This window comes from Chrysochloris asiatica, unplaced genomic scaffold (assembly GCF_000296735.1).
Source record: "Chrysochloris asiatica unplaced genomic scaffold, ChrAsi1.0 scaffold00054, whole genome shotgun sequence".
Lineage (NCBI taxonomy): Eukaryota > Metazoa > Chordata > Mammalia > Afrosoricida > Chrysochloridae > Chrysochloris > Chrysochloris asiatica.
Genome location: NW_006408572.1, coordinates 4,564,726 through 4,579,033, shown reverse-complemented (window position 1 = coordinate 4,579,033; position 14,308 = coordinate 4,564,726). Strand labels below are relative to the sequence as shown.

The 14,308-nt window shown below is 38.9% G+C and overlaps 1 protein-coding gene across 1 annotated transcript in view; it reads left to right on the top strand.

Annotated features, from left to right (window-relative positions):
- The window catches only part of SPATA22 (spermatogenesis associated 22), a 29,821-nt gene that overhangs the window by 721 nt on the left and 14,792 nt on the right, over positions 1-14,308 (top strand). Inside the window, exons 2-5 of the mRNA XM_006863260.1 lie at positions 1,673-1,801; positions 3,169-3,229; positions 3,361-3,456; positions 10,969-11,281. Coding sequence (XP_006863322.1) covers positions 1,673-1,801; positions 3,169-3,229; positions 3,361-3,456; positions 10,969-11,281 — 599 coding nt within the window. The remainder of the gene's footprint in view (positions 1-1,672; positions 1,802-3,168; positions 3,230-3,360; positions 3,457-10,968; positions 11,282-14,308) is intronic.

The window sequence follows — 14,308 nt, the reverse complement described above, 5'->3', positions numbered from 1 at the left end:
ATATATATATACTGCAGTCTAGATCTTTAATGTATGCATAATTTATTTAATCTTTGTACCACCCCCTTGACATAAGTATTATTATTATCATGCCATATCTCATCTCATTCAGATGAATATCTGATACCCAGAAAGGTTAAATAATCTAGTAAATGGCATAGTGAGGGTTTGGATCTAGGAATCTGATTTTAGAGTCCAAGCTCTTATTTATTATGCTATCCTCCTTCTCAGTGTGTAGAATATTAACCCAAAGGGTGTAGAGAAATCCCCAAATTTGCACTTAGAATTTGTAATTCAAACCTAGTTTATCGTTTTTATACTTTGACATTGTAATTCAAACCCAGGTAGTCTGACTCCAGAGCCCACATGATTCTCCCAGCCTTGCCCAGACAGTTCACTACAGAGTCTCCATTCTTCTCTAGTACTAGGGCTGCTGGGCCCACTGGAGCACGGGATAGTGGCAAGAGATTGGAACTGAAATTTAGGAAGCTTGTATCCTAGGGTCTTTCACTGATTCGCTGTATGACAGATTTGGGGAACCTTTTTCTGCCCAAATTTATGATGTCATTCACGGGCTATACAAAATTATTGACTTAAAAATTAGTCTGTTGTATTTGGTCAAACATTTAATTATTGGAGCTCTGGTAGCGTAGTGGTTACGAATCGGGCTGCAAACCTTAAGGTCAGCGGTTTGAGACTACCAGTCGCTCTGCGGGAGAAAGATGAAGCTTTCTGCTTCCTTAAAGATTATAGCCTCGGAAACCCTGTACAGGGTCGCTATGAGTCAGAACCGACTCCACGGCACACACACACACACACACCCCCAATGTGATGGTGTAGCGCTGCAGAATAATGTGCTGGACTGCAAGGTTGACGATTTAAACCCACCAGTCAGCCACTCCTTGGAAAGCCAATACAAGGTTGCTATGGGTCGGAACCTACTCAACGGCACTTAAACAACAACAATGTGATGGCTGGAACTGTGGTTGCCTTGGCAAGGCCAGATCAAATGACTTTGCTATAAGTCCTACTGGCTGGATGTTTCCACCCCTGCTCTATGACAATTAGCAAGCTTGTTGGACTTCTCTTTCCTCTGAGTTCCTTTCTAGTTTTAAAGTTTTGAATTCTGACTTTTGGCCTGACTTGAGACCCAGACCTCCCATCTGAAAGGCTTGGTAGTAGTATAAAACACTGTCCTGTTCTGTGCCATCCTCTTAATTGTTATGATTGAGCCCGCTGTTAGAGCCACTGTATCAATTCATCTTATTGAGGGTCCTCCTGTTTTTACTTCTTCCAAACAGCATATTTTAAGTACGTTCCAACCTGAAGGCTCATCTTCGGACACTGTATCAAGCAATGCTCCACTGCTAGGCAGTCATAAGGTTTTCAGTGGCTCATTTTTCAGAAGTGGACCATCTCTTTCCTCTTCCTAGTCTATCTCAGTCTGGAAGCTCTGCTGAAACCTGTCTACCAGGAATGATCCTGCTGGTATTTGAAATACCAGTGGTATAGCTTCCAGTATCATAGCAACATGCAAGCCACCACAACAGAATGACAAATTGTTTATATTGTGATATTATTAATATGAAGGAATTATGTTAAGCACTTTATTCTACAACTAGATCTGCATATTTGCCTATTATGTTCTAATGTATTAGTATGTTCAATTTAGGTTGTTTGCCTGTGCCATTGTTTAATCAGAAAAAGAGGAACAGACAGCCATTAACTTCTAATCCACTTAAAAATGATCCCGGTATCAGTACTGCTTCTGATAGTTATGATTTCCCTCCTTTACCAACAGGTAAGAAAATGAATAATGTGAAAATTTTCAGAAAGTAAGAACTAGGATTATAGAAAATCACCATTTTACTTTTACTATAATGAAAAGCCCTAGTGGCGCTGTAGGATCAATGCTGGACTGCTGACCACAAGGTTGGCAGCTCAAACGTACAAGCTGCACCTTGGCAGAAAGATGAGGCTTTCAGCACCCGTAAAGATTTACAGCCTCGGAAACCCCATCGCTGTTTATCAGAAGTGACTTGATGGCTGTGGTATAATGAAAAAAGAAAGTGTATGTTACAATTCTCTCCCTCCAGACCCCTACTATCCAAATATAGAGATTACTTGGCTCTTTTTTAACATTCCAGTACAAATCTTTGAGTTTCCTTGTTTACAACGTTGGCTTGGAATTTAAATGGAGTATGTTATATCTGGGGAGTCCTGGTGTGGCACTGTGGGTTAATGCGCCAGACTGCAAAGCTTTTTGAACTGCAAGGTTGGCAGTTCAAGCTCACTAGCTGCTCCTCGGAAGCCGTATACAGGGTCGCTGTGGGTCGGAACTGACTCACAGTTAAGTACCGTGGAGTCAGTTCCGACTCATAGCGACCCTGTACAGGATTTCCGAGGCTGTAAATCTTTAGGGAAGCAGAAAGCCTCATCTTTCTCCCACAGAACCCCTGGTAGTTTCGAACTGCTGACCTTGCAGATGGCAGCCTGAGTCATAACCACTATGCTACCAGAGCTCTAGGATAGGGTAGAATTTTCCATAGAATTTTTATGACTATAAACTTTATAAAATCAGAATGCCGCATCTTTTTACTGAGGAGTGACTGGTGGTTTTGAAATGTCAACCTTTCGGTTAGCACCCAAGTATTTAACCACTGCATCACCAACACTTCTCAGAAAAGAATTAGAGTATAACAGAATCTGAACATCAGAGTGTATCACAGATGATAAGGATAAGAATTGATGGGGAAATTTTTCTATATTCTCTTCTCTCCCACTATACACACACACACACATACATACACACACACATACACACAACACACTCCATACATAATGTTCTGGGTTATGATGATTTTTTTTTTTTTTTTGCTATAAATTGGGATAAAAAATGTTTGAGAAACATTGGCTAGACAGAGTTCATGTTACTGTATTGAATGAAAAAGATAACTAATTAAACTATTATTTTCTTAAAATGTAATGGGAAAGACAGATATTTAGAAAAATAATAAAACATGCAGTGACAAAGTGCTGCTAAAGAACAAATCTAAATCTTCAATTTTTCTTCAAATTTTTGAGCCTCCAAATTAAATAAGTTTGAAATGATTATTTTGAAAAATGCTGTCTCCCTTAGTTTTATTTATACTACTTATATCTTTTAAGATTGGGCCTGGGAAACTATGAATCCAGAGTTGCCTCCTTTATCGAAAACAATGAACACAGGGTATGTTGAAATTTATAAACCAACAAATGCATGCCTGTTACTGACTGATGCTATTATTATGTGTATATTTTACATTTTTTCAATTTGGAACCAAACTGTTAATAAATAACAAGGCATATTTTTTTTTGAAGGCAAATGCCACATTCAGTTTCTCGTCCACTAAGAAGCCAAGATCCCACGTCTAAATTGATTCAGTCAGATATTGAAAGAAATCAGTGTGGTTGGAGGTGAGTAAAGTTTCTCTTTCTTCTATTTCTTCTTATCCTTCCCCTGTCCTTTCCTGCCCATCTCTCTAACTTTAGCACCTCTTCCTTTCTTAAAAAGAATTACATTTAGGAAATTTCTATACTTAATAACTAATTACATCAGTATTAGCTGTATTTCATAAAGGAAGTTAAGTGAACATGCTATATAAACTTTAAAACAGGTAAAGTTGGCAGTGATTATGATTTCCAAGAATTCTTCATGTTGTAATGAAATTTTTGTAAATATTTGTAACAGTTAATTTATTATTTTATTTATGGGTCACTAATCATTTTACTGACAATACATGAGTCAAGAATCACTATATATTGATGTTTGTTGCATTTAGAAATAATAAATAGAATACTCATTCTCACCTCAGTAGAATAGTTGGCTCCTAGGAAAATGGAACAGACTAAGAAAGAAAGAGTCCTGGTGTGGCGCTGTGGGTTAATGTGCTAGATTGGAAGTTCGCTTTGAACTGTAAGGTCAGTGGTTCAAGCTCACCAGCTGCTCCTCAGAAACACCCTATACAGGGTCGTTATGAGTTGGAACCAACTCGACAGTACTTAACAACAACAACAACAACAAGAAAGAAAGATGGAGGCTGAGATGGATCTGCATCTGCCATGTTAGGGGCTTAAGAATTGAAGAGGACCATTGCCCTGGGATCTAAGCTTAATATAAAAAAATATTTTAAAAATGAATACATGGAAAAAAGGACATGGTTGTTTTTAGATTAGTTTTAGTGTACTTGGATTACTGTTATTATTAAGTGCCATTGAGTCAGTTCTGACTCATTGCAACCCGTATAGTGTTCCCAAAGCTGTAAAGTTTTGCAGGAATAGAAAGCCTCACCTTTCTTCTGCAGCAAGTGCAAACTGCCAGCCTTGTGGTTTTCAGGCCAGTGTTTATTCTACAGAGCCACCAAGCTCCCTTATACTTGGATAAGTGACAACTATTGAAATAAATAATTTTAGGAAGAATTTCCTACCAAAAGCTATCATATATTCACTGTTACAATCTTAAATAGTCTTGTGGAGTTAATATTACCCACGCTTTAATAAAAGATAATTGTATTTTTCTAAAAACAGGAGACTTTTGATATAATCATTGATGTTAAGTCAATTCCAACTCATAATGACCCCATAGGAGACAGCAGAACTGCCTCAGAGATTCCAAGCCTATAAATCTTTACAGAAGTAAACTCCATATAGGAGTTTTCTCCTGTCTTTGTCCTGTGGAGTGAGTGACTGGTGGGTTTGAATGATTGACATTTTGATTAGCATCCTTTATTAGTGTAGCGCTTTAACCACGGCACCACCAGGACCCATACTTTTTACATTGTTGCTAAGTGCTGTTGAGTTGGTTCTGACCCCTAGTGACCCCATGCACAACAGACTGAAACACTACCTGGTTCTGCGTTATCCTCACAAACATGGTTAAGACCGAACCCGTTGCTACTGCCACTGTATCAATCCATCTCTTTCAAATGCATCAGTTCTTCTACAGTCTTCTTTATTCATTGTCCAACTTCCACATGCATCTGAGGCGATTGAAAATACCATGGTTTGGGTCAGTCACACCTTCGTCCTCAAACTGATGATAATCTTTGCTCTTGAACACTTTAAAGAGGTCTTCTGTAGCAGATTTGCCTAATGCAATGCGTCTTTTGATTTCTTGGCTGCTGCTTCCATGAGCGTTGATTATGGATCCAAGCAAAAATGAAGTCTTTGACAACGTCAATCTTTTCTCTATCCTGATATTATTTATTGGTCCAATTGTGAAGAATTTTGTTTTCTTTACATTGAGGTGCCATCTATACTGAAGGCTGTGGTCTAAGTCCTCTTTGCTTCCAAAGAATAGCACGATTGTATCATTTGAATATTGGCAGGTTGTCAATGAGTTTTCCTCCAATCCTGATGCCACGTTATTCTTCATGTTATCCAGTTTCTTGGATTATTTGCTTAGAATCCTGGTGTGGTGCTGTGGATTAATGCACTGTACTGCAAGGCCAGTTTGAACTGCAAAGTCAGCGGCTCAAGCTCACCAGCCGCTCCTTGGAAACCCTATACAGGGTTGCTATGAGTCAGAACCGACTCAATGGCATTTAACAACAACAACATACAGATTGAGTAAGTATGGTAAAAGAATACAACCCTGACATACACCTTTTCTGATTTTAAACTATTCAGTATCCCATGTTCTGTTCTAACAACTGCCTCTTGGTCAATGTAGATTCCTCATGAGTACAATTAAGTGTTCTGGAATACCCATTCTTTGTAATGTTTGTCATGATCCACACAGTGGAATAAAGCACAAGTAAACCAGCCTTCTGGTATCCTCTGCTTTCAGCAAGATCCATCTGATATCACACCTGATATTCCTAATACCACATCCTCTTCTGAATCTGGCTTGAACCTTTTTGAATTATTGTAAACAAAATTTTACTAGCATGTGATATTAATGATATTATTCTATGAGTGCCACATTCCATTTGGTCACCTCTCTTTGGAATGGGTACAAATATGGATCTTTTCGATTTCTTGGCATAGATAAGTGAGTGCTTTCAGGGCAGCATATGTTTGTTGAAAGATTTTAATTTGTACTCCATCAATTCCTGGATCCTTTTTTTTTTTTTTACCAGTGCCTTCAGTACAGCTTGTACTTCTTCCTTCAGTACTATCAATTCGTGATCGATCATATGCTGCCTCTTGAAATGGTGAAACACTGACCCATTTCTTTTTGACACAGTGACTCTTACATTCCTTCTATCATCTTTGGATACTTTCTGCATCATTCAGTATTTTGTCTTTAGAATCCTTCATTATTTCAAGTTGAGACTTGAACTTTTTCTTCAGTTCTTTCATCTTGAGAAATGTTGAGCATGTTCTTCCCTTTCTGATTTCTAACTCCAGGTCTTTGCACATTTCTATATAATACTTTACTTTGCCTTCTTGAACTGCTTTTTTACTTTTCTCTTCAGCTCTTCCAAATTTCCTCCATTTGCTTTAGCTTCTGTATGCTTAAAAACAAGTTACAGAATGTCTTCTGACATTCATTTTTATCTTTTCTTTCCTGTCTTTTAATGACTTTTTGCTTTCTTTCTTTATGTATGCCATTCCATAGTTCTTCTGGTCGTAGGTAATTAGTGTCTAGGGCATCAAATCTGTTTTTGAGATGGTCTCTAAATTCAGGTGGAATATGTTCAAGGTCATATTTTGGCTCTTGTGGAATTGTTTTAATTTCTTCAGCTTCATCCTGAATTTGCATATGGTCTGTTCCACAGTTGGTCCCTAACCTTTTGGCTGATGATACTGAGTTTTTTTCACTGTCTCTTCCCATGGATGTAGTCAGTTTGACTCCTGTGTGTTTTATCTGGTGAGGTCCATTATATGTTAGGTACCATTGAGTCGGTTCTGACTCAGCGACCCTATGCACAACTGAACAAAATGTGCCTGATCCTGCACCATCTGCACAATTGATGTTGCATTACTATCATTGAAGTGCTCTTGGGGAGGGTAGGTCAACAGTTGGAGGGGTGAGGGTCACCAGCATGGTGTTATGTATAGCCCATGACTGTATAAAGAAGAAAGTTGTTTATATTTGCACTGATCTAGAGAGAACTTTTAATGCATCTTAAAATAGAAAAATCGATCCATTTTGCCTTTTTTAAGTCATGTTTTTATCTGAAAAAAAAAAAAAGTGAACTAGATGTTATCTAAACTCCCTTCAGTGCTAAGCATGTATAGTGGATAAGACATACTAATCTGTTTTTTTTTTGTGTGTGTGTGTGTGATGAATGTCAAGACATGGGTTATCTTTATTTATTTAGAAATGTTTTATTGTGAGTTAAGTGAAAGTTTGTAGAGAAGATCATCAGTTTTACAATCAACAAAACCATACACCTTTTTCATCTCAATGATTACAATCCTCTCCACTAACAACAGTTATCCCACTTCCTCCCCTTGTTTCTTTATCTCCATTCCAACCTCCTTCCCATCCCTTTTCAACTCTGTCCTTAAGAAAATGTGCCTTTTTGATCCTGAGTGGTTGACCATTGCATGGTGACATACCTTATTCATGCTGTTGTCGTCCGATAAACTATTTACAGTCTGGTTGAAAATTGGGCTATGAGAGTGACTTCTATTCCAGACCTGACGAGTGGCCAAGAATCATAGTTTCAGGTTCCTCCAGTCTCTTTCTGATCAGTAAATCCAGTCTTTTTTTTAATTAAAAAAAAACAAACCCATTTACAGTTCCAGAAACCTGAATGAGCAGCTCTACTCTGCCCCATAAGGGTCCTGTGAGTCAGAACTGACTTGATATCAGTGGGTTTGGTTTGGGCTTGGTGGTCTTGATGAAAGCAGATGGCTGGCTCTTTTGTCTCGAGGAGCAGCTGAGGGATTCCAGTTGCCAACCTTTGGATTAGCAGCCTGCACTGGGGCCACTGCGCCCGCCAGTTCCTTCCTGTGGCCTCAGGGAAGTGCTTGGCAAGGAGAAGAGTAGGGTCACATTTCCACTGCAGCTGTTAGCAAAGAACTCAGGATGCAGTATTGACAAGATAGCCAAACGTAGATCCCTCCAAGGTCAGAGCAGCATCCACAGAACAGTCCAGATTTGGAAGAGTCCGCAGAGCTGGGGCAGAGAGAAGGATCCCTTAAAGAATCTTCAGTCAGCCGGTCAGTTGAGACCAAAGGGGAGACCACCCTCTCCTGACTTTTCTTGCTTGGGGAGGAAGGTGCTACTGCAGAGAACGATTGAGGAGGAATCCCATGACTGAGAGAGAACACATGAATGTGTGCTCCGTGTGTGTACGGTACTGAGAGGATTCAGTGTGTGCTCCGTGTGTGTACGGTATTGGGAGGACTCACAGTGTGTGCTCTGTGTGTGTACAGTATTGAGAGGACTCAGTGTGTGCTCCATGTGTATACAGTATTGAGAGGACTCAGTGTGTGCTCTGTGTGTGTATGGTATTGAGAGGACTCACAGTGTGTGCTCCGTGTGTGTACAGTATTGAGAGGACTCACAGTGTGTGCTCCATGTGTGTACAGTATTAAGAGGACTCAGTGTGTACTCTGTGTGTGTACAGTATTGCGAGGACTCAGTGTGTGCTCCGTGTATGTACAGTATTGGATACCTATGTTCTTGAGTAAAATAGCTAGCTCATTCCCCCAGGAGTATACACCAAGAGCTAGTGAGAGGAACAGACACCAGGGCTAAGGAGGGTCAGGAGTAGCCAGAGGGAATGGCCTCCTGGAACAGCTGCCTCATTCACCAGGAGATCAGAAGAACAGGATGCTGCCCAGCTACCATGACTGAACACTTTTGTCAAAGACTCCTCATAAATGAGGTCGATCAGAGCAGAATTTCGAATTCACTGGAACTCCAGACTTTCTGGAGACATGGAGGCTGAATCATACAATTCTTTTTGATGTAACCTTTGTGCTGCCTTATCTTTTACTACCTTGATTAAGGATTTTGCTCATATGAATTTAATATGACATTTTTGTTTGTGGAATACTAGAACATCTATTTCCTTATTTAACTAGAGCTCTTTTCCTTCCACATATGTGTTTTAACTATTCTTGTTCAATTCTAATGTATAAAAGATCTCTCACAGCTATATCATTAAAGTTTAAATCTCTTTCACTTTGCTCAGGATGGCCAAAGATATGAAGAGTCTTGTCTTTTAGAGTGATGAGATTGAGTATATATCGTCAAGTTAAATACAAGGGGACTTCAAAAAGTTATTGGAAAAATTCCATTATCTTTTAATTCATGTATGCTTCTGTGTAGTCTAGGAAATCAGCACAGAATTCACCATGAACTTAATGATGCATCAGGGCTGCTCATTTGCTTTGTCTTTCTTAAAGACCTGGTCTCTGGCAAGGGCCAAAGAAGAAAGAGCAGCTTGAATCGAAGACAGTTCTCATAAAGTGCTGGGATCATTCACTATATCCCACTATATCAGGCAGGGACAATGGTGTAGCTGACTCTGCTTCCATATCTATTTGGTCCAGCAACAGCCTGTTCCTGGGGATCTCATTAGACAGCTGGACCCTTTAGTTCTTCTAAGCAGAAGTTTCTTGCCCTGTTCAGGAGCCACTACAACCTTAGACCTTATGGCCTGGTGAGCCGGATGGGCTGCTGAGGCAGCTTCTGTGTATGGGGCCACATGCAGTAAGATCAAAGATTGAAGTTCTCTCCAGGTCTTGTGAGCAAAAACTGAGGGGGTTCAGATGCACTGTGATCAGTAAGGAGCTGTGAAACTGAAAGAAATGTCTCTAAACTGTGGTTTAGTAATAATAATAAAATTCCAGCAACTATTTCTATTGAAAATAAGATTACAAATTGTTGTCCTATGAAGAGGTGATCAATATAAGGAAAAATGTCTTTCAGAGGTGAATCAGGCAGTAAATAAATAATTATATTTTCCCTGCATAATATGATGTTTTCTGTTTGTCAGATTTAAAGAATTTGTAATTAGTTGTGATTTCATTTTTCATTATTTTCATAACATTCTTGCCTAATTTTACTTAAAGAGGGTTCTCCAAATTATATATGCTTCAGGTCTCATAAAATCTGTGTCTCCTTCTGTTCACTGAGTGAACCACATTTATCCTAGACCTTGTTTTGGGTTATTTTTCCAAATAAGGGATGGGTTGTCTTGATTTCCTTCTTGTGACATTTCCTGGACAATTATTCAGAATTAAGAAATAATGTCTTGGAATAGTTTTTCCCTGTGTAACTCATAACTAGCTTGTTTAGAAGTTAAACTTCTGGTCTTAGTCTAATTGTTATTAATATCATTTTCTGATCAGCTGATACAACTAACTTAAATTAAAATAGATAGTAAAAGACTGCAACAGATTCATTAGAAGACTAAATACTAAGCTATAGGAAGCACAGTGGCTCTCTAAGATAAGTATTGGACTACTACCCACAAGGTCAGTGGTTGGAGCCCACCAACTGCATCATGGAAGAAAGATGAGGTTTTCTGCTCCCGAAAAGATTTATAGCCCCGGAAACTGTATAGGGTGGGTCACTGTGAGTTGGAAGGGACTTGATGGCACTTAACAACAACAACATAGTAAGCTGTACACTAAAAATGCAAAATTTCTAATCAAACAACTATCTACCCTGTCTCTATTTTCATGTTATAGCTTTAAAAAAATATACTTCATAACCTTGGACTCCAAGTTGGGATGCCAGGGTTCTATGGGTTCTGCATTGTTCAGTAACTTGGTATATAATTTCGGGTAATTTACTTCTTCTCTAAGGCTGAATTTTCTCATTTGGAAAGAGAAATGATAATATATTGTATGGTTGTTGTGATAGCGTGCTTGGAATTTCTAACTAGTTGATAGTTACAAAGTTTATTATAAACAATACATTGACATATAAGTTCAAGTTTTCATTATTTTTTAAATAAGAAAAATAATGTAAAAACAAATATTAATTTTTTTCCTTTTTTCAAAAAATAACTATTACAGCTCTAGAGATGGCAACAAAAATATCAACTTGAAAACTTGGGAAAGAGATAATTTTAAACCTCAGTGCAAAAGAACAAACCTCTTGTCAAGTGATGGAATAAATTCTTGTTCAATGAGCTTGGGAGCTCAGCAGAAGCAATTAAGACTACTTAACACCCCCACGACCACCACCAAACATTCATCAAATGTATCTTACTCCACAATGAGAGCTAAAGATAGTAACAGTACATTACAGGGATTAAAGTCCAAATTTCAACAAAATCAATTTAAGAAAAAAATGTTGGATGATACTCCAGAAGACAATACTCTCAAGGTAAAATTCTGAATATAAGTTAATATTTTATTTACATTTAAAAAATGTGAGGTAAATAAATATTTAGAAAGTTACAGAGATAAGAGCATTTGAAACCAATTCCATGGCATGTATTACATAATTAGCACAAACATCTGATCCTGTTATTGTGGAGGAAAATTTGTTTCCCAAAAACTTTTTTCTTTGTGGGTGTGAACTGCTGTTCTTTTAAAGTTGCTTTAGAATTTGCTACTGGCTTCCAATTCTCACTATTAATTATTGAGATGATGGCAGTTTATCCATTGGTAGCAGAAAATATTCAAACTCTTCATAAGGCATTTTGAGTTTTTTACAACAAGGGTCATCAAACTTTTTCTGTGAGACATTAAAAAAAAAAAGATTTTCCACATTGTAAATCTTTCTGGCTTTGTGGGCCACAACAATATGTGTTGCAACTACCATATTTTATCACAATAATGTGCTCATGGAAATAATGTTCCCACACATACAACACGTGGCATAGTGAGGTTATAATAATAACGCTGCAAGGGGTTGTGCGTTTGGAAAGAACATATAGTGTGCATTATTTATGTAGAAGTATGGTACTCAGCTGTACCATTCGTCTCTGCTATAGCTCAAAATCAGTCATTTGTTGTTGTTGTTGTTAAGTGCCGTCGAGTGGGTTCCGACCCATAGCAACCCTATATAGGATTTCTGAGGAGCGGCTGGCGAGCTTGAACCGCCGACCTTCCAGTTCAAACGGCTTTGCAGTCTGGCGCATTAAGTCACAGCGCCACACCAGGACTCCCAAATAGGTAATATATAATTGAATAGGCATGGCTGTGTTTCAATAAAAGTTTGAAAAAACAGAAAGCAGGGTATATTTGGCTTGTAGACTGTAGTTTGCTAACCTCTGCTTTATAATCTGGTCCTACCCTACCTTTTAAGGAGCTCTGGTAGCGTAGTGGTTACGAATCAGGCAGCTAATCTCATGGTCAGCAGTTCGAAACTACCAGTTGCTCCGTGGGAGAAAGATGAGGCTTTCTGCTCCCGTAAAGATTTACAGCCTCGGAAACCCTGTACGGGGTCACTATGAGTCGGAACCGACTCCATGGCACATAACAACAACAATAACCCTACCTTTTGGACTTCTGGTGTGGTGCTATAGGATCAGCACTGGACTGCAAACACCACAAGGCCAGCAGTTCAAACTATACAGGGTTGCTATGAGTCGCAACTGACTCAATAGCACTTAAAAACAAGAAGGTTGGAAAGGTTGTTGTTGTTGTTATGTGCCGTTGTGTTGGTTCTGACTCATAGCAACCCTGTATAGTGTTTCTTAAGAGCAGCTGGTAAGCTTGAACCACCAACCTTGAGGTTCAAACCAACTTTGCAGTCCAGCGCATTAACCCACAGCACCACACCAGGATTCCTTTCCAGCCTTGTATTTCATATTTTACTACTTTTCCAGTGGTCCAACCATTTCATGTCCTTCACAGTTCTCTAAAAATAGCATAAACGCTAATATGTCAGTGGTTTATATTCTTTCCTATACCTACCTTATTTTCTTTCTTTGTACAGTATTCTCATTAATATTATGTATTATGTGCCATGTTGTTGTTGTTAAGTGTCATCAAGCCAATTCTGACCCATAGTGACCCTGTATATGGTTTCCAAGGAGCAGCTGGTGAACTTGAACCACTGACCTTGCAGTTCAAATGATTTGCAGTCTGACGCCAGGACTTCATTATGTGCCATTGCTCTTCTCTACTTCCTCTTTGTCAGCGCTTGACAGAGAGGATATAGAGAATAGATTCTTCACCTTCATCCCTTCTCTGTGCTCTGGGAGGCTGAATCATACTACATACTGCATCATCCTGGAAATTCTTACTTATTGGCTTCTGGTAAGGATTAGTCAATGGAAGTCAATGGCAGGACATCAAAAGGTGGGAGGAGAGACTGAGTTTTCATACTCCTTTCTTGCTTGAATGTTGTGTTTCTGTAAGTAGCTACAACCTTGCGCAGACCTTCCCTTGTCTTTTTAGCCTAGGAGTGGTAACAACTTCTTACAGTTGCTAGTTAACCACATAGGATGTTTAACCATCCTGTGCTTGTTCTTGTAACTCTGTTCATATGTCCATGAGCAGTCTTTTCAATACTGTTCCTGTTAGTTGCTGTCCAGTTAACTTTTGACTCCTAATAACCCATGTGAGAGAGTAGACCTACTCCAGAGGGTTTGGGCCGTAATCTTTACAGGAGCACATTGTCAAGTCTCTTACTGAGCTCCTAGGTGGATGCAAATCCTCAACCTTTTGATTAGCAGCCTAGAGTCACCCATCTGGGAGTAAATTCTGGTTGTTACTGGAAATATGACTAACAGCATATTGTGGTTTTCAAAATGATGCTTTTAGCAATAGTGGTTCATTATGGCCATACTCCTCAATGGGAAGCAGATTACAATCTTGGGCAGGAGGAGGAAGGAAAGCATTTGTAGTTTGAAAAGATATTCCATAAATGTCCTAATATGGTGCTGTAGGATAATCACAGGACTGTTTCCTACACCAGGTCATCAGTTCAAATATATCAATTGATCCCCAGAAATGCTATACAACGTCTCTATGAGTCACAACCAACTTGATGACACTTAACAACAACAACAACAAGAAGAAGATGTTCTTTGCTGATCGAGACCTCAGATAAGCTAAGAATTACTAAAGAAGAAGAATAAAATATGAGATCTCTTGTTTCCTGATCTCAAAACCTACTGCACAGCCAGAGTAGTCAAAATAGTCTAGTATTTTTGGTACAAGGAAGACACATAGACCAATGGAACAGCATTGAAAATTCAGTAGTAAATCCATCCACGTAGTCAGCTGATATTTGGCAAAAGGCCAAAATGCATTATATGGAGAAGACATACTGATGAAACTGGATATCCATTTGCAGAAGAATGAAACAAGATCCATAGAACCTTAAGGTCAGCGGTTCGAAACTACCAGCCGCTCCGCGGGAGAAAGATGAGGCTTTCTACTCCCGTAAAGATTTACA